The sequence below is a fragment of the Gobio gobio genome (genome assembly GCF_949357685.1).
Source record: "Gobio gobio genome assembly, chromosome: 23".
NCBI classification, from domain to species: domain Eukaryota; kingdom Metazoa; phylum Chordata; class Actinopteri; order Cypriniformes; family Gobionidae; genus Gobio; species Gobio gobio.
Genome location: NC_137119.1, coordinates 38,061,527 through 38,081,552, shown reverse-complemented (window position 1 = coordinate 38,081,552; position 20,026 = coordinate 38,061,527). Strand labels below are relative to the sequence as shown.

General features: G+C 37.9%; 1 protein-coding gene across 2 annotated transcripts; it reads left to right on the top strand.

Moving 5' to 3' along the window:
* Positions 1–442: 442 nt before the first annotated feature.
* LOC307119759 (protein NLRC3-like) lies at positions 443–8,940 on the top strand. 2 transcript variants are annotated; one of them, XM_079806271.1, is made up of 7 exons: positions 443–561; positions 2,279–2,472; positions 2,648–4,732; positions 5,691–5,864; positions 6,152–6,325; positions 6,978–7,024; positions 7,130–8,940. In XM_079806271.1, the coding sequence occupies exons 2-7, from the start codon at positions 2,294–2,296 to the stop codon at positions 7,678–7,680; spliced, it is 3,210 nt and encodes a 1,069-aa protein (XP_079662397.1). In that variant the 5' UTR covers positions 443–561; positions 2,279–2,293; the 3' UTR covers positions 7,681–8,940. The 2 variants fall into 2 exon arrangements, with proteins under 2 accessions (XP_079662397.1, XP_079662398.1); XM_079806272.1 differs by having other exon boundaries at positions 446–561; positions 2,279–2,414.
* Positions 8,941–20,026: the final 11,086 nt, after the last annotated feature.

Genomic DNA, 20,026 nt, shown 5'->3' with positions numbered 1-20,026 from the left:
ACACATTTTGGCAGTGGTGTGAGCATTAACATGTGTGAAATGCCTGTTGCTTTTTCCGATCTCTTATATTGGGCATTTTTTGCACTTAAATTGGCTTATAAGCCTACTTACTGTTGACATTGAAAATGATGCACTTGTTTTTCTGAAGGATTGCTCTTTTGACAGTTTCCACCTGGACATTTTAATCATTTGCTAATTATCTTTCATGTATTTTCCCTGTTTTGATACGTTTTCCTGGGAATTTTTTTCCCCCATCAACATTATGTTTTAAGGAGATAAAATTAAAATCATTTTTATAATAATCATAATAAATTATATCACATTATTTTGGCAGTTATAGTTTTGGGCGTTTTTTGTTTTTTTGTTTTTTTGTTTTTTTTTGGAGTGGGCGGGTTTTGGTGTGCTTTTGGGAGACCCAATCTGGCAACACTGCTGAGGAGGTGCCACTATTTGACAAACTGAAAGTAGATTAACAGAAAGTAAAATGGAGTTTATCACTGTAAAGACCAGAACTTGAAAAAAATGCAAGATTAACAAGCATCAATCTGGATACTGTGCACAGTAAGTTAAAAGTTGTGTTTTCTGTTGCACAATGTTGAATTTTAACTATAAATATCAATGTGTATCACTGCATCATAAATGTAGGCCTAACTGTGAGGCTACCTGTCTTGTTTACATGCAGTATTTGCAACCGGATCCTTCTGCGTGCTGCTAAATGTATTTTAAAGACTTTTAGTATTTTGTTCTTGACATAGTTTTACTTGTACATTTTGTCACCAATCAAACGTGTCTTCTTCAAAGAAATTCATTTGTCATGCTGTTTGTTTACTTGTAAACCAGGAAACGATGGCTATGGCGCCTCAGGTAAAATTAGCGCAGTGACACAATCTCACAGCAGAGGGCGCTGACGATGAGCATGATGTATTTCTAACTGTCTATTTAAAGGAACATTAAGTAGTGATCTTTTAAGTCTTATATTATGAAGTAATGCTTGTTCATTTTACTAAGGAAAGTTACTCTGAAGTGTTACAGCTGAAATCTAGATTTACTTTTTTGGTTGGTTGGCTGAGAATCTGGATGAACCCTGGCTCTTTAAAGGCTGAAAAACCCTGAAGAGAAACATGCCCCTTAGTCTGCATAGCTGAATTAAGTTTGAATTGATTGGGACATATGACAAAATATGATAGAAAAAGAGAAGAGTAATTTGTAATATTCCATGAAATAAAAATATTTTTTGTCTTCATAATTTTTTCTTGTAGGCCTACTAATTACTGTTATGATACATCTCATTAGCCTATATACTAGGCCTATTTCACAAAACCACTGCAACAGTTAGCCCAAGTCCCTTTTCTTTTTAGCCTATATCAAAACTGTAATTTATACATGTTTCATGACAATAGGACTATTTTCCTAATGACATTAATACATAGTTCAGGCATGAAACTCTAACCGAGCACTGATTGGACTGTGGCATCAGCCAATCAGAAGTATACTTTCTAATCCAAGTAACCATTGCTGCCTTCCAGTTCGTTTTTATTATGCCCTTCACTTGCTAACTTCCCTCCGTCTCATTCTCTCAGATGTGCGTCATTGCTTACATTGCATGAGTGCCCACTACTAGCAGAACCTTTGCAATGGACTGAAATGGAACATCCTAAGCCCTTGATCACTTGATTTATTATCTATTTTTTTCCCCTTGCGAAATTGTTTAATGCAGCATTCTAGGCGTCTCTGGGTTGTTTAAATGAATTAATAATTAAAATATAAAGTTGTTTGTGGTGGAGTAAATTAAACGCGATAAGCGGTGACGTCACATTGTGTTGCATTGTGGTATATGAAGCTGCCTGAAGTGTACATATGAAGTAGACTCGGTCAAAATCGAGGGAGCAAGGGTCTGTCCATATAAAAATAAGTTAAGCAAATTTCAACTTTTTTTTTTCAACAAAGATTCAACACATTTTTTTTAAGTCAGTTTAATGTAATTTAAGTTGAAATGACTTAAACATTCAAGTTGACTGTGCTTCAAAAAATTAAGGCACCAACTTTTTTACAGTGTACTGGGGTTCTACCATTTTCTTGCAGCAGCCTGTCCTTGATTGTTATTTTGATTAAGCTGAACAAATTCTTGCATTTGCTCAGCAGCATAGCAGATCTCATTAGCTAAAATCAAGCATATATTCCATGCCCCATTCCAATAAATGCTGGTTGAAATAATCTACTCAGAGAGTTGTCATGACTGAACTGTAAATGATGCTGTTTTTTATCTTTTTATTTGCAGTCTATAACCCAGCATATGGCAGGAGAAGGCAGAGGCTCTGCCCCTAAAATGAATCTATACGAGGATAGAAAGGAAAGGCAAACTGTTCTGGTTCACAGAACACCATCTCCGGAACCCAGCTGTGTGTCTTTGAAAAGTAACAACTCTATGTTTGAATCTAATAACTTCAGTAGTGCAGATAACTCTGACCCCAGGTGAGAGACATGTTAGTTTTAAAGACATTTATTAATTGCATTAATAATTAATAACTGCCATTACAAACTTGTAAACAATATTGCTGATAAATCGGTATAGGCTACATAGATTATGAGCAAATTCTTATCTTTTTATCACAATGTGATTCAAACATTCTATATCCCATCTGTGCAGTGCAAACCAGGATGATTTGGTACAGGATCAGGCCAAATGTGGAGTATGTGAGCAGGTTCTGAATAATCCAGTGTCTATCACCTGTGGGCACAATTTCTGCAGACAGTGTATTAGCCGCTATTGGGACAAGCCCAGTGAATCAGAAAACTTTGACTGCCCCCAGTGCATAAAAAGATCTAGAACACAGCCTGTTGTACACCCTCACAAAGAGGAAGTGGGAGGGTCCAGTACCATGACACCAAACCAGCAAGACAAAGAACCAGCACTGCAGACACACACACTGCTGGAAGAGACCGCACACCTGCAGCGAGATTCACATCAACCAGTGAATGATATTCTACAGAGAGCCAAGGACAAACACAAAACCAGCATGAAGAATAAGTACGAGTGCTTATTTGAGGGAATCAAACTAGAAGACAATAAAACCCTCCTGAACTTGATCTACACACAGCTCTACATTATAGAGGGAGAGAGTGACTGGGAGAATGAAGAACATGAGGTCTTACAGATGGAGAAAAGTTACAGAAAACACCAAGACACTCCAATAATCTGCAATGACATATTTAAATCTTTACCAGGAAATGAGGAGAGAAAAGAAAAAATAAAGGCTGTTCTTACCAAAGGCGTTGCTGGAATTGGAAAAACAGTATCTGTGCAGAACTTCATTCTGAACTGGGCCGAGGGAAAAGCCAATCAAGATGTAGATTTCATGATTGTGCTTCCATTTCGAGAGCTGAACTTGATTAAAAATCACCAGTACAGTCTTCACAGACTTCTGCTGGACTTTCATCCTGAACTTCAAGATCTGGACTCAAAGATTTATGAGGAATGTAAAGTTGTGTTCATCTTTGATGGTCTGGATGAAAACAGAATTACATTTTTTTCAGAAAATGCGACCATTTCTGATGTGAATGAGTCTTCATCAGTGGGTGTGTTGATGTCAAATCTCATCAGAGGAGTGCTGCTTCCCTCTGCTCTCATCTGGATCACCTCCAGACCAGCAGCAGCCAATCAGATCCCATCAAAATACATCAACCGTGTGACAGAAATTCAGGGATTCAATGAGGCTCAGAAGGAGGAATATTTCAGGAAGAGAATCAGTGATGAGCATCAAGCCAGCAGAATCATCTCACACATCAGAAGAGCAAGAAGCCTCCACATCATGTGCCACATACCCGTCTTCTGCTGGATCTCAGCCACTGTACTTCAGAAAGAAGATCTGAGCACAGAAATCCCTCAAACTCTGAGTGAAATGTACATCCACTTCCTGCTGATTCAGGTCAACATGAAGAATCAAAAGTATGAAGAAAGAGATCCAGAGAAACTCGTGCAGTCCAACAGAGACGTGATTGTGAAACTTGCTGAACTGGCTTTCAAACAGCTGATGAAATGCAATGTGATGTTCTATGAGGAGGACCTGATTGAGTGCGGCATAGACGTAACTGATGCCTCAGTGTATTCTGGGATTTTCACTGAGATCTTTATGGAGGAATCTGTGATTCATCAGAGGAAAGTCTACAGCTTCATACATCTGAGCTTTCAAGAGTTTCTTGCTGCTTTCTATTGGTGTTACTGCTATGTAAATAGCACGGCAGAGGCAGTAAAGACTTTTGATTCACTGCATAATTTGCTGAAGGGTGCTGTTGATGAATCTGTGAAGAGTAAGAATGGACATCTGGATCTTTTCCTACGTTTCCTGTTGGGAATCTTACTGGAATCCAATCAGATACTCTTACAGAGTCTACTGACACACACACAAAGAAGCTCAGACACAATCAGGGAAACCAGTATTTACATCAAAGGCAAAATCAAAGATGGACATGGTCTCTCAGCTGACAGATCAATAAATCTGTTCCTCTGTCTGCTGGAAGTGAATGATCAGACTCTTTCCAGTGAGATTCAAGAGTTTCTAAAGTCAGAGAAACACTCAGAGGATCAACTCTCTCCTGCTCACTGCTCCGCAATCGCCTACATGCTCCAGATGTCAGAAGAGGTGCTGGATGAGTTGGACCTCAAGAAATACAACACATTAGAGGAAGGCAGAAGGAGACTATTGACTGCTGTGTACAACTGCAAAAAAGCTCTGTAAGTGTTATATCCACGTAAACCTAAAACAATGACTTTCTGCAGAAATAATTTAGTCTTTTCTGAAATGTATTACAACGTGCCGTTTTGGACCAAGGTAAAATGAGGCCAATTAATCCTGAGGGTTTCCAGTTGCACTTCTGTAGATTTTCTGAGTTAGGTTGATGCTCCCTCTTCACTATTTTCTCAATGACAGATTCATAACTTTTACATTTGGTCTCTCCCAGTCTTGAGTATTCAGTTCAGAAACTCGTATTAAGATAATTCAGAGAGCACGTGAAGTCAGCATTATTCACGGGTTAGTGACATCACTTGAGAAGAGGAAGAGTTCTTGTAGTCGAGCACATTTGGGAGTCTGCTCAAGCTGTCCATCCGTCTTTTCACATTTATTTCAATAACACAAATGCAATAGTATGTCATAAAAACAAGGTGACAACATAAGTCATAACCGTAATTAAACTAAACTATACCTGTTCTATCTTCATGCAGCAGATATTCTCTGGTAATGTAGGCATCTTACAACAGTTCCCACATGAGCGATTTATAGATTTATAGATCATGACAGAACTTCCTAATCAATGACTTGAAAATAGTAACTCCACATCAGCTACATAAATTCATCAACTAACCATTCAGAAACGCCCTGTTTCATTCTAAAAGTTGTCACTTCTTCTTGAGTCTCTCCATCATTGTCCGAATCCAGTTTGAACATAAAAGGCTGAACAGTTTCTGACCTTTTCAGTGCGTCTGCGTGAGGTAATCGGAGCTGCTAACACGAGCCACAAACACGGCACGTTTTTGCTTACCTTCAAAAAGTGACAATTTTAACATGCTATGAAAAATGTAGCTAAAACATCAGAGACATCTTGTAAAAATGGGCATTATAGGACCCCTTTAATTGACCATCACTAAACTGTTATTATGGTGCTGTTAAACCTACTGTTTCTCTGTTTTTCAGGTTTGCTGACTGTAATCTCAATGATCAATGTTGTGAAAGTGTATCGTCAGCTCTACAGTTATCAAACTGCCCTATGAGAGTACTGGACCTTAGTAACAATGACCTGCAGGATTCAGGAGTGAGGCTGCTTTCTGATGGACTGAAGAGTCCAAACTGTCAACTGGAGATAATGAAGTATTTATAATACTTGTGATCAAAATGTTGTTACTTGTTGTACTGTACCAGATGTTTCTAAAGTATTCACCATTCAGTATGTATAGTATTTAGTTATTATTATTATTATTACTACAACGTATTAGGTTAATAAATGTATTGTTTAAGATTGATTTTACAATTGACATCCAATGGCAGCCCAACACAGTACTAAAAATACGTACAAAAGTCGTAAAAAAATATCTTTACTTGATTAGCTAATATTTCAACACAGAAAAAGAACTCAGATTTGATTTCTTTCTGTATAGATTATCTGGCTGTATGGTGACGGAGGAAGGCTGTTTTTATCTGACCTCAGCTCTGAGGTCAAACCCCTCACATCTGAGAGAGCTGGATCTGAGCTACAATCACCCAGGGCCCACTGCAGTGAAGCGTCTCTCTGATCTACTGGAGGATCCAAACTGCAGACTGGGCAAACTCAAGTAAGATGCATTTATGTGTGTGCAGCAGGGTTCAACAAATAGAGACCCCAAATCAAATGGTTTTAATAAAAATAAAAAAATTATGAAGTGTTCTTCTAGAATCCTTATATTTTCTGGCGTGTAGAACACTGTAAAAAGCGATCAGTTGACTTAAAAAAGTGAGAACCTGTTGCCTTTAAAATTATTAAGTAAATAAACCATGCATAATTGAAAAAAATATGAGGAATTGTCAAGTGCACACAACTACATTTTTTTCAATTTGCATGGTTTATTTACTTTTAAGGCAATGGGTTTACTCACTTTTTGATTTGATTTGATTTTTTACAGTAAATCTACAAACATTCTTGTTTACTTCTCTAATGATGCAACATTTTACTCTCACAGTTGTGATAAATGTCACTCTGTTTACCTATTTTGTGCAATTTTTGTGGGTCTAGTAGAAATACATTAGAAATCTATTAAACGTTTGAGTAAATGTTATATATCAAACTAAACAACAAAATCTGCTGATTCAGATTATTCCAGTTCTGTTATTTAACATCCATTAACATGATCGCAAATTCAATTAAAAGCCTTTAAAATATGTCTTTTTTTTCTTCTTGGGAACACAAAGTGATCAAACTTTAACAGTTAAAAATGTGTCATTTTCTAGTTTGGATCATGGAGAACATTTTAGGATCACACCCGGACTGTGGAAATGTAAGTCTCACACAATTAAGAGAGTTCTAATCTATCTTTGATATGTTTCTGTCTATATACAGTACAGTGTGATAGATTAGATGATGATAGTCATCTTGTGTTCAGATGCCTGCGATCTCACACTGGACCCAAACACAGCACACACACGTCTCCTTCTGTCAAACGAAAACAGAACGGTGACCGGTGTCAAAGAGGAGCAGCCGTATCCTGATCATCCAGCGAGATTTCAGTACCATGAGCAGGTTCTGTGCCGAGAAAGTCTGTCTGGACGCTATTACTGGGAGGTTGAATGGAGTGGCTGGAGCTATATAGCAGTGGCATATAAAGGATTGAACAGGAAAGGAGGTAGTGACTGTAGGTTTGGATGGAATGAAAAGTCTTGGAGTCTGATCTGCACTGGTGACAGATTCGCTGCCTGGCACAATAATAAAAACGCTGACATACCCGCTCCTTCACCCCCCTCAAACAGAGTAGGAGTGTATCTGGACTGGCCGGCTGGCACTCTGTCCTTCTACAGTGTCTCTGGCAAACACACACTCTCACACTTACACACATTCAAAAGCACATTCACTGAGCCCCTCTATGCTGGGTTTTGGGTTAATAACTCCTCAGTTTCTCTGTTTGAGATTGAACAGCCTCATGTGAGGAACAGCTAAAGCTCATAGATACAAATCTCCCCAGAAATACAGAATAGTACAAATATAGAACAGTGAAATCGCTATTGGTAGTTACATCAGTGTTCATTAGCATAAAGTTAAACTTTGTGCAGACATTCAGAGTTGAAGTCAAGCCACAAGCCTTATTCTTTTGTCCTAAGTCCACTTTACCCAAGTCCACATATTTCCCCTGTGGACCTAAAGATTTGTTCATGTGTTGTTCATGAATATCTAATTTGGAGTCAAAATCAAGTTTTTCAATTCAAGTTTTTTGTGGTCTCCATCTCAGAAAATAAGTGACTTATGGTCGATTTGTGACTGATGTGAGACAGATTTCTGTTAGTGTATACGTCTTAATACAAACAACTACAGTATGTGGGGAAAAAAGTATTTAATGTAGAAGAATTTCAAACTAATATATTGTGTAAATTACATTTCCCTGCTTGCTCCACATTGCCAAGTAATCCTGATGTGTTAGTTTGGTCTGTTATTACTAATCTTTGGTCATCTATTTTTAAACTACTGTGCTGCTGGTCATTACTCTGAGTTGTTTTTTCTTCTATTTCTATTTAAAGCTGCTGTGCGTAACTTTTTCTGTGTTCAAGATTTACAAAAAGTACATAATTAGAATGTTTATTAACCATTACAGACTGCAGCTTTAAATTAACAAAGAGCTATTTTACCTGTCCAAAGGTATGACTTTATGTCTTTATTTCAACTTCATGTTGTGCATTCTTTTTATGCATTTGTCATATGTCTCCATTGAAACTTAAAGAAGAAAAAAAAAATTAAAACACCCCAAAATACTTCTTGCTTTTTACATTTTTAGAATTGTTTCTGCATTATCTGCACAGCACTTTTATTACATTTTATTATAAACTAGAAAATAGATCACCTGAAACATGTCTAAGGAAAACAGTCTATGTGAAAATGTAAACACATCAGAATGTGGTGGATTTTATATCAAATCCAAAAAAAAAAATGTAATTTTCATTTTCTTTCCTTCTGCTTGAGTTTTGGTGTGTTTGTGTTTTAAACCTTTGTTGTATATGGCACTGTTTGAAATGTCTCCATCAGAAAATGTCTTCTTTGTTTACCATCAATTATATCTTTAAGTTTCAATGTTAACAGTTTTACCATTAATCTTTGTATTATGTCTTCGATGTTAACAATAAAATAGTATTGTAATATCACAGATTGGTAATAGTTTTGAAGAAAAATATTGAGACAATAAAAATATTTGACATTTACCTTTTTTTCAAAAATGTGCACTTCTGCATACAACAGTTTGTTATTCTGTATCATGATAAGAGCTACAAAACAAATCTCACATAATGGTAATTACTTGATAGGTACAGTGTTATTTAAACTTTACACACAACAGTGATGTAAACACAACCCAAAGAATCAGCACTAGTTCATATTTTATCATTTAAGTTTAATCACTTTAAGTTTAGTTTATGAAGTCATTTAACTTTAGTTAATAGGCAGTCACTGGATACAATAAGTGTTTGTAACTTTCTAGTGTGTGTGTGTGTGTGTGTGTGTGTGTGTGTGTGTGTGTATGGGGGGGTGCTAAAACAATGCTATATCAGATATATGAACGATATCCAGAAATACATTTAAATTGTTTTATTTATCGACATAGAACTCACTTTCATCCATCTCAACTTCCGCCAAGAAAACACCATCCCCGGGCACACCTGCTGCAAACACAGCCCAAACATTCATTTTTCCCACACCTATATCTGGAAAAGTGACTTTAGTCATACGCTGGTGTCATCAATGACTTTGATGCATATAGATCATTGTTCAGACTAAAGGCAATAAGTATAGAAGCCCATTTACTCCACATAAGAAAAAAAAAAATCATACTTTGGTGAATCATAGGCTAATTATGAAATAAGTCAAAAATTTGGATTAGGAGGTTTTTTTTTTTTAAATGTATGGGCTTCTAATGGAAAATACACAAGTGTACACAAAAGCCTGATATACAGCTTTATATACAATTAGCAGTATAAAAAGAATGTCTATGTTTTTTTAGAAATATTCATTCTAAATAATTTTAGTCCACTATTAGATATAACACATACTGTATATATGTCATGGTTTGTCCATTTATCCGCTAGACCGATGTTATATAGTCCACTCCAATATTATATTGTCCACTCCGAAGTCATGTTCACTTTAATCTGTTCATCTGATTGATTGATCTTATGTAGTCCATTCCGAAGTGCTAGTCATTTTTCTACGTTTAAGTAGTCGGAGTACAAATGTAACTTTTCCCTGGGATTCGAACCAGCGGGTTTGTGATTCCCGCGTCGTTCTCTCTACTGCTTCACCTAAGCGCTAACTGCTGCAGTTCACCGCCATCCGCCGCGGTACTCACTGCAGTGCAGAGTCAAATGATGTCTAACTCCTCCTCTCTGAACGTCTAATGGGTGGGGATAGTCCAGCTCCACCTCTCTGGACCACCCTCCTCCAGGTGAATCTTTGATTGTGCTGTTGGTCAGTCAATAAGGAAACTGCAACAGAACACAACGTCACCCTGCTGCTATGTCAGTTCTGACCATTTTCACGTCGCCATTAAGTCTAAAAATAAAGATATGACAAATATAGTAAGAGTAATGTGTGACTTTTTAGAAATTTCTTTAAATCAGCTCCATAAAATATTTAATCTTACTGAGGCTCATCATTTTATTATCTCTACATTTAGTGCCCTATGTTAGTCGAAAAATGTTAGGCTTCATTAGTAAATATAATTTCTAGTACATTTTGACAGTTTTTGCTAACTTCAACAGAGCCATGTCTCTCCAAACGTGTGGACCTTTTTTTTATGACCTCCTGACTCTTTTCCTGCTTACAAACTAAATAAAAAACATGGCTCTTTCAGAAATATCATCAAGAAGAAATTGCATAAGGTACAATTTAAAAAAATGAAAACATAAAAAAAAAATTGCTTTTAAATGGTGCACATTTTCGTTAGCATTAAAATAAATGTTTGTTGTGTTATTCTTTGCTCATTTCTGTATCTTCTTTTTTTCCTGTATTCAATACTGACAAAACATCAAGTATTTTTTATAAATATCAATTAACTTTTTTTATTATATAATTTCATAATGCTGAGTGAAAATAAATGGAATCTGGACTCTTGAGCACTTAAGTTGTCTTATTAGTAGCCTACATTTTGCAACACATGAACAACATTGATGAAGGCCTTTTTAACCAGGATTTTCGGGCCACCCTGTGGTAAAGTCTATTTGAAAGTATACAATATTGTGATAAAATTTGGGACAAACTAATATATATATATATAACGATAGATGAAAATCTATGTTAGGCCTATATAGGCCCTACGTTAGATGTATAGGCTACGTTTAACCCGAGGCATTGTTTTATGCAAACACGGGTTAAACTTAATCAGATTGTACTGTAGTGCACTCCAAAAATGAAAATAATGTCATTTATTACTCACCCTGCCGTTCCACATCTTCGGAACACAAATTAAGATGTTTTTGTTAAAATCTGAAGGCTCAGTGAGGCCTGCGTAGCCAGCAATGACATTTCCTCTCAAGATCCGTTAATGTACTAAAAACATATTTAAATTAGTTCATGTGAGTACAGTGGTTCAATAATATTATAAAACGACGAGAATATTTTAGGTGCGCCAAAAAAACTAAATTACGACATATAGTGATGATGGCCGATTTCAAAACACTGCTTCATGAAGATTCGGAGCGTTATGAATCAGTGAATCGAATCAGCGGTTCAGAGCACCAAAGTCACGTGATTTCAGCAGTTTGACACACGATCCGAATCATGATTCAACCCACTGATTCATAAATCTCCGAAGCTTCATGAGTTGAGAGTCTGTGTAGTTCTATAGCTGAGCTGATTTGATCTCTTTGCAATCCAAGGGACTCTCAAGAGTCTTCTCCAACACCAGTTAGAAAGCATCAATTCTTTAGCGCTCAACCTTGCTTATAATCCAGCTCTCACAGCCAGGAAAACCATAGCTTTGACCATACGAACCTATGTCGGCAAGGTGATGTCTCTGCTTTTTAATATGTTATCTAGATTTGTCATAGCTTTTCTTCCAAGTATAGCAAAAGTATTTACATTTCATACAGTCACCATCAGAAGTGATCTTGGAGCCCAAGAAAACTAAATCTGTCACTACTTCCATTTCTTCCCCTTCAATTTGCCAGGAAGTGATTGGACCAGATGCCACGATCGTAGTTTTTTTAATGTTGAGTTTCAAACCAACTTTTGCACTGTCCTCTTTCACCCTCATCAAGAGGCTCTTTAGGTCCTCTTCACTTTCTGCCATTAGGGTGGTTTCGTCTGCATATCTGAGGTTGTCGATATTTCTCCCAGCAATTTTAAATTCCGGCTTGGAAAACTGAATTTAGGAGATTAAAACAATCTAAATTACCACAGTCAAAAATTTAAATGAGCTTCCAATGGAAAAAAGACACAACTGTACACACAAGCCTGATATAGGCCTACAGCTCTATATACAATCAGCAGCATAAAATGAATAGAAATATTAATTCTAAATAATTTTAGTCAACTGTTAGACTAATATATATATATATATATATATATATATATATATATATATATATATATATATATATATATATATATATATATATATATATATATATATATATATATATATATATATATATATATATATATATATTGTACTCTTTTTCTCACAATTAAAGGAAATTATTTTGCTCTACGTGTGTGTTCGCTGCTATATTCATTTTAATTTCTGTATCTTCATTTTTACCTGTATTCACTGCTACTGATAACTGCAACTGCACTTTTTTGCATAAATAATCCAATTGTATACTTTCATGGCAATGAGTGGAATTACATGGAAAGCTTTGAAAATACATTTCTTTGATAACTTAATTCTAGTTTAACCTGAAGCAGGTCTTTTCTATCAGAATGTTGGCGCCACCTTGTGGTCAATTCTGAGTTAAGGAGTAAAAGAGATGACGTGATCCTTGGGATAATGATAATATAACAATATAATAAAAATATAGATAGATCTGTACTTTACACTGTATTTAAGAAACACTTTCAATTATTTTTTCTCTCTACAACGTTTATTAGGGCTTAAAAGATGTCAGTGACTTTTCTCTCAAAATATACAAATATTAAATGTAGCGTCCACTAGATCCCGCTAAAGTGACAGGTCAGAACTCACATTGTAGGTAATTTTATATTACCAATCATGTCCCTTTTCTCCGTTTACCTGCTTCTGTAGTCCAAGCCGCAGTCATGTCCCTTTTCTCCGTTTACCTGCTTCTGTAGTCCAAGCCGCAGTCATGTCCCTTTTCTCCGTTTACCTGCGCTTCTGTAGTCCAAGCCGCAGTCATGTCCCTTTTCTCCGTTTACCTGCTTCTGTAGTCCAAGCCGCAGTCATGTCCCTTTTCTCCGTTTACCTGCTTCTGTAGTCCAAGCCGCAGTCATGTCCCTTTTCTCCGTTTACCTGCTTCTGTAGTCCACGCCGCAGTCATGTCCCTTTTCTCCGTTTACCTGCGCTTCTGTAGTCCACGCCGCAGTCATGTCCCTTTTCTCCGTTTACCTGCGCTTCTGTAGTCCAAGCCGCAGTCATGTCCCTTTTCTCAGTTTACCTGCGCTTCTGTAGTCCACGCCGCAGTCATGTCCCTTTTCTCCGTTTACCTGCGCTTCTGTAGTCCACGCCGCAGTCATGTCCCTTTTCTCCGTTTACCTGCGCTTCTGTAGTCCAAGCCGCAGTCATGTCCCTTTTCTCAGTTTACCTGCGCTTCTGTAGTCCAAGCCGCAGTCATGTCCCTTTTCTCAGTTTACCTGCGCTTCTGTAGTCCAAGCCGCAGTCATGTCCCTTTTCTCCGTTTACCTGCGCTTCTGTAGTCCAAGCCGCAGTCATGTCCCTTTTCTCAGTTTACCTGCGCTTCTGTAGTCCACGCCGCAGTCATGTCCCTTTTCTCCGTTTACCTGCTTCTGTAGTCCAAGCCGCAGTCATGTCCCTTTTCTCCGTTTACCTGCGCTTCTGTAGTCCAAGCCGCAGTCATGTCCCTTTTCTCCGTTTACCTGCTTCTGTAGTCCACGCCGCAGTCATGTCCCTTTTCTCCGTTTATCTGCTTCTGTAGTCCACGCCGCAGTCATGTCCCTTTTCTCCGTTTACCTGCTTCTGTAGTCAACGCCGCCGTCATGTCCCTTTTCTCAGTTTACCTGCGCTTCTGTAGTCCAAGCCGCAGTCATGTCCCTTTTCTCCGTTTACCTGCGCTTCTGTAGTATATTCAGCTGTGCTTCGTGTGTCACATTGTGTAAATGTTATATTAACATCAACATGTCCTCTTTTAAGTATAAACCCAAGTCGTTGCAAGCTTTAGGTTTCAGGATCCCCGGCTTGATCTCCAACTGGAATACCTGACCGCTGTTTCCCACGGGTAAGTAATTTTTCATGGTCACTTGTCTACGCTTCTGTACGCATTCATGGTCACTTTTCTTGGAGTAGCAATACAAATCCTGGGATTCGAACCCACGAGTTCGCGATGCCAGCGGCTTTCTCTCTACCACTTGAGCTAAGCGAAAGCTGTCACACAAGCATTCAAAGGAAGTATTGTAGGATACTGAGTGCGTTCAAAGCGTCATGACGTCATGCGCTACAGACCGCCCTCCTCCAGGTGGATTTTTGATTGAGCTGTCGGTCAGCCAATAAGGAAACTGCAGCTGAACATTACGTCATCTAGCTCCGATGAGCTCTTTGTAATTCAGTTTAGTCCCTACCTGATGTTCAAAATGCTATTATTGTTTTATGATGCTATGGGATTATTTAAAGCATTATATGTGAATAGCAGCCCTTCAGAATAGGCCTGTTTGAGATGCGCCTCATCTTGCCTGGAATTACTAGAGCAGGTGTAGTGTCCCAATAAGAAGATAAAAATAGACTGGAGAATATTTTTTATTTTAGTAAAAGAACAATCCGATTAAATTCAGGATACGATAAATTCAGTGAATGAATCGCTTCACATCATTCATGTGACCGAAGTGTTTTAAGGCTACAGTTTTCACATCTCTTTAAAATGCCCTGCATATTTGGCGCCGCTCCGGTGAAGCTTATTATTCCTGTGCCACTGCTGAATCTGAAATCACCTGGGGTATAGACAGCCTATTGGCCTATAGTATTCCTGATCAACACAAAAGCCTGTTCTTTTATGTAAGCCTGTTTTAATGAATGGTATATAGTTAATAAATATATTATTTTTGTATTATAAATATATTTCATATTGCAAGACTAATCACAACCCCTCACACACACACAAACACACACTAAAGGGTGGGGAGAGTAGAGCACAACGGCATCGCCAAGGTCATGGGTTTGATTCCCAGGAAAAGCAAGAAGTGTGTATCTTGTATCTTTAATGCAATGCAAGTCGCTTTGGATAAAAGCATCTGTAAAAAACAAGACATTCAGTCTTTGATTTAGTTTACCTGTGTAAATACTTTAATTACATTTCTGTATATTTCAGGCCATTGATCATCAAACATAAACAGAGAATGTTGAAAATGCTGTGTTCAAAAACTGCACCCATGAATTCACAAAAGGTAAAATACTATAAACTATGGAAATACTTTTTATACAGATGATCAAAGTATCTGCCGTCTCTCAGAGTGAAGAAAGAGTGTGAGATGTTAATTTGTGTGCTCTGTGTTTCAGACTGTTGAGACCACTGACCTCTCATCCAATTCAACAAGTGACGGAGATGATGGGTCTCTCAACTGCAGCATGACCAATGAAGGATTTGCTGTTCCTTGCATGAGCTCCTCTAATGTCCAGGCTTGCATTAAAATGTTTGAGTCACAAACTGGTCCACATTTGTTTACAAATGGAGAGATTGTCAGACAGTCTGAGGTCCCAAACTGGAATGAATTCAGGTTAACAAGAGAGGCAGTGTGCTGGATCAAGCTAAAAGGAGAAAACACAATCAAGTCCTGCTATGGTGTCTACTTAGGGAATGGTTACATCTTGACTGCCCATCATACATTTGAGTATGCTCGTCGTTATGACGTATATGTTTTCTTCCCCACCACAGACTTTGTTCTGATCTATGAGGCAGAACTTCCCAGAGAACATCATATGTTTTATGACAGAGACCTGTGCCTTGTGCAGCTCCTCGGGCAAACAGATGTTTTAGGCAAAGGTTTAGATGACCGCATTTGTGAGCCCCGTAAGAACGAGGATTTATTTTTCTACACAATTGACAGCCAGGGACATCTCCAAATACACAAATGCAAAGATATCACTCATTCTTCAAACATGAGCGAGAAAAGCCAGAGAAATCAGTTTCTGATGTCCACGGCAGGTCAGCCAGGTGAAAGCGGCAATCCCATTTTCAGTTCGAGATCCAAGAAATGTGTCGGAATATACTCCGGTATCACAAAGCCAAAGAAAGGATGTGCGTCAAAAATAGATTACAAGCAGCTGATAGAATACACAACATCAGGAAGAACAGATCTGTCCTGTTTGAACATGCTCTACTGGATCTGGTCCAGTCTTAAGACCGGATATTTCTGTTGTCCGGCCGTGAGCAATCAGATTTCTGCTGATGAGGGAAGAATGAAGTGGTGGTGTATCTGGTCTCAGATGACTTGAAGGGAGTCCACATCATACAGACTCGTTTAATAATCACAGGTGATCCCTAATGAGATGTACACTGGTCAGAAATGTGTCCAATGGTGGACTTGTTCTGATGTCATGCTGACATATGCCAAAAAACTCTTGCAACAGCGAGCTGGCCGTGACAGGCACGCTGACCAAAGGCGCGATTGGAAATGATTGGCTGATGACACGGCTTAATGCTTATTGCTTTAAACAGCCATGATATTTTTTTCTCTTCTAAAAGAAAATATTTTTAAACTGATATCATGTTGTTAAAGTCTGCTTGCTGAACAATGACCCCTGCTAAGTAAGGAGATCAAAGGCCTACTGCTGAAGTTGACCTGTTGTGAGTGGAAGGTGGGAGAGCCTCTTCCATGGGGACCGGAATTATTAGTTTCCGGCATGTCCATGATGGGGTGAAGAGACGATTGTAACCCGCCAGGGAAGCATTCGTCACCACTCTCACCTTCAGTAGTGGCCTCACTAGACCAGACGAGGGGCATTGGACTCCACAAACAGGATTGAAGGGGTGGATTCTGGAATTCACTGCCACTTCCATTTATATATAGAACATTTTCTTAACTGTAAATCCCCTACAATGTTTTTTTTAAATTATATTATGTGTATCTAAACATGTATTTATTCAAATAAAATGGATGGAAAGCAGACATGTGTGTGGAACTGATTTTTTTATTACCATGAAAAAAAGAATATGAACAAATGTTTAAAAACTACTTTTGGTACGAGTTGTAACCCAAACACTTCAGCGTGACATGATAAGATTTTCCGTGTAATAAAGCAAGAATGTCATTTGGAGCAATTTGTCTGCAGTTGTATGTTATACATCGTTATTGTAAAGTGTTTCGGTTTTCATAGGCTGATCTTGCCAAACTCTTGTTCTCATTTATTTATTTTTTGACGTTGGCGCTTTCTATCGTGTTTTAAGTGTCACGTGGTCTGGTAGATTCCAGCACCTTCTCGAATGTTCTCCATATGTTCGCGTCATCACCAGCTGAATTTTGATCTTAAAATGTAAACATACCCAGCAATCTTTTTATTATATGCCCTCTGTGCTTTACTGATAAAAATGTTGTAATGTAACAGCTTTGTAATATTTTTGAAGAAAAATACTGAGTCCCAAATATTTTCCACTTTTTTATTGATTTTCTTTCATTGAAAATGTACACTTCCACATGGCAAATTGCATCACGCACTATACAGTATAAACAAACTTTACATGAGCCTAATGGAAATGATTTGATAGGAAGTAGGTGGTAGGCTAATTAACATTAAATACACACAGTGATGTTAAAACCATCATCAGCTCTTTTTATCATGTAGCCTAACTTTATACGGGCTCTTGATACAACAGGACAAGGCTATGTGTTCGAATTCATGCAACTGAAAATTCACATAAAACAACTTACGACAAAAACAGGAAAAATTGTAAATCCATCCAACGCTGGAAGTTTTCCGGCTCACCCTGAAAGAGTACAAATAGAGAATCCTTTGTGTTGAAAAGCTTTAATGTTGTTCTCCTTCACAAAAATCTAGAAGAAGCTCAGAGGAATCTCTAGTCTAGCCCTTGATAAAGCCCAGGGGCACCGCTAGCAATTTTGGGCCCTGTGAAAGAATATGATGTTGGGCCCCCTACCACACCAACCTAGCTATCCAAAATCTTTGTCTGCAATTTAATAATACTGACCAATTAAGCTCCACTCGCTCAACCCAGAATGCCCCAATTGGCTGATGAAACATTGGTTTGATTAGAATTAAGATACAATTTATACAAAACGAAATTTACTTTAAAGAAAGGCTTTCTACAAAACAGAACTTAAAGAAACGGTCACAATCATGTCTGACCCACTCTATGTCTCCTTTCTTACTCATGCTGTTCACTTTTCATAATCAACATAGATTGAAAACATAGATAGACATAAAAAAAAAACAACATTATAATATTTAAATATAAAACTAAATACCTTTTCTTAATGGCTACAACAAGTACAGTAGCCTACAATACAGAGAAATGTCATGTCGGAGTGGGATTTGAGCAAATGTCGTTTTACCCGTGAGCGTGAGTGGTTCATGAGTGGAGCGTTTTTCTGGATTTTGCCAGAAATGCAGAAATAAGCCATCGTTTTGTTATATTTGTAACTCTTTGGTAGATTATAAATGTATAAGTTCTATTACATTACAGCACTGTAAAAAAAAAACAATCTCTGGGGGCCCTAAAAGTGCGTGGGCCCTTAGAATTGTCCTAACTTCTTCCGCTGCCTGTATCAGTGGCAGTGCCCATAGCACGAAATTATTGTAATTTATTGATGTAGCCTACAGTTCTTAACAGATCACTCTAAAAAAAAAAAAGGTTCTATATTGCACCAAAAATGGTTCTTGGCTCGTAATCATAGGGGAACCTTTTTTAGTGCTATATAGCACCAATTTTGGTGCTTCAGTGGTTCTTCAGCGGTTCTTCAGAGGTTCTTCAGCGGTTCTTCACCGGTTCTTTGACTAAGGTGCTATATAGCACCTCTGAAGAACCGCTGAAGAACCACTGAAGCACCAAAATTGGTGCTATATAGCACTAAAAAAGGTTCCCCTATGATTACGAGCCTTTTTTTTTAGAGTGTAGCCATGGGTAAGGTGCCATGGACCGCTCATGATTAGCCTCAGTGGCGTAACTTTAACCTAGTAATAACGGACCACGGTGCAGCCACAAATATCATAACTAGCTTAGGCCTACTGTAATTAAGACATATATTCAAGAAATGTATTAAAAACAGAAAGACGCTATAGTTTCAGCCTTACTCAAAGGACGCGGGAACATGGTCAGTGGGTTCGTACTGACGTCAATCCATTTCCGGCGTTCTTGGTTTGCTTCTTATTTATTAAATAAACAGGCAATTAGTTGATGAAACCTTGATCAAAATTAAAATACAATTAATAGAAAACGAAATTCACCTGTCTTCTCCTTTTGCCTTCAATCAATCCCAGCATCAGGGTCTTTTCTGAGTCCTCTCTTCTCATTAGGTGGCTGAAGTATTTGAGCTTTGGCTTCAGTATCTGTCCTTCCAATGAAGAGTCAGGGTTGATTTCCTTTAGGACTGAATGATTTGACCTTTTTGCAATCCAAGGGACTCTCAAGAGTCTTCTCCAACACCACAGTTAGAAAGCATCAATTCTTTAGCGCTCAACCTTGCTTATAATCCAGCTCTCACAGCCAAGAAAACCATAGCTTTGACCATACGAACCTATGTCGGCAAGGTGATGTCTCTGCTTTTTAATATGTTATCTAGATTTGTCATAGCTTTTCTTCCAAGTATAGCAAAAGTATTTACATTTCATACAGTCTCCATCAGAAGTGATCTTGGAGCCCAAGAAAACTAAATCTGTCACTACTTCCATTTCTTCCCCTTCAATTTGCCAGGAAGTGATTGGACCAGATGCCACGATCGTAGTTTTTTTAATGTTGAGTTTCAAACCAACTTTTGCACTGTCCTCTTTCACCCTCATCAAGAGGCTCTTTAGGTCCTCTTCACTTTCTGCCATTAGGGTGGTTTCGTCTGCATTTCTGAGGTTGTCGATATTTCTCCCAGCAATTTTAATTCCGGCTTGGAAAACTGAATTTAGGAGATTAAAACAATCTAAATTACAACAGTCAAAAATGGAAATGAGCTTCCA

What these genes read in the sequence shown, in the direction of transcription:
- LOC307119759 (XM_079806271.1), top strand. Translation starts at nt 2,294, where the DNA reads ATGGCAGGAGAAGGCAGAGGCTCTGCCCCTAAAATGAATCTATACGAG. An exon ending in TACAACTGCAAAAAAGCTCT is followed by an intron (nt 4,733 to 5,690) that starts GTAAGTGTTATA and finishes TCTGTTTTTCAG; the next exon opens with GTTTGCTGACTGTAATCTCA. An exon ending in CACACCCGGACTGTGGAAAT is followed by an intron (nt 7,025 to 7,129) that starts GTAAGTCTCACA and finishes TCTTGTGTTCAG; the next exon opens with ATGCCTGCGATCTCACACTG.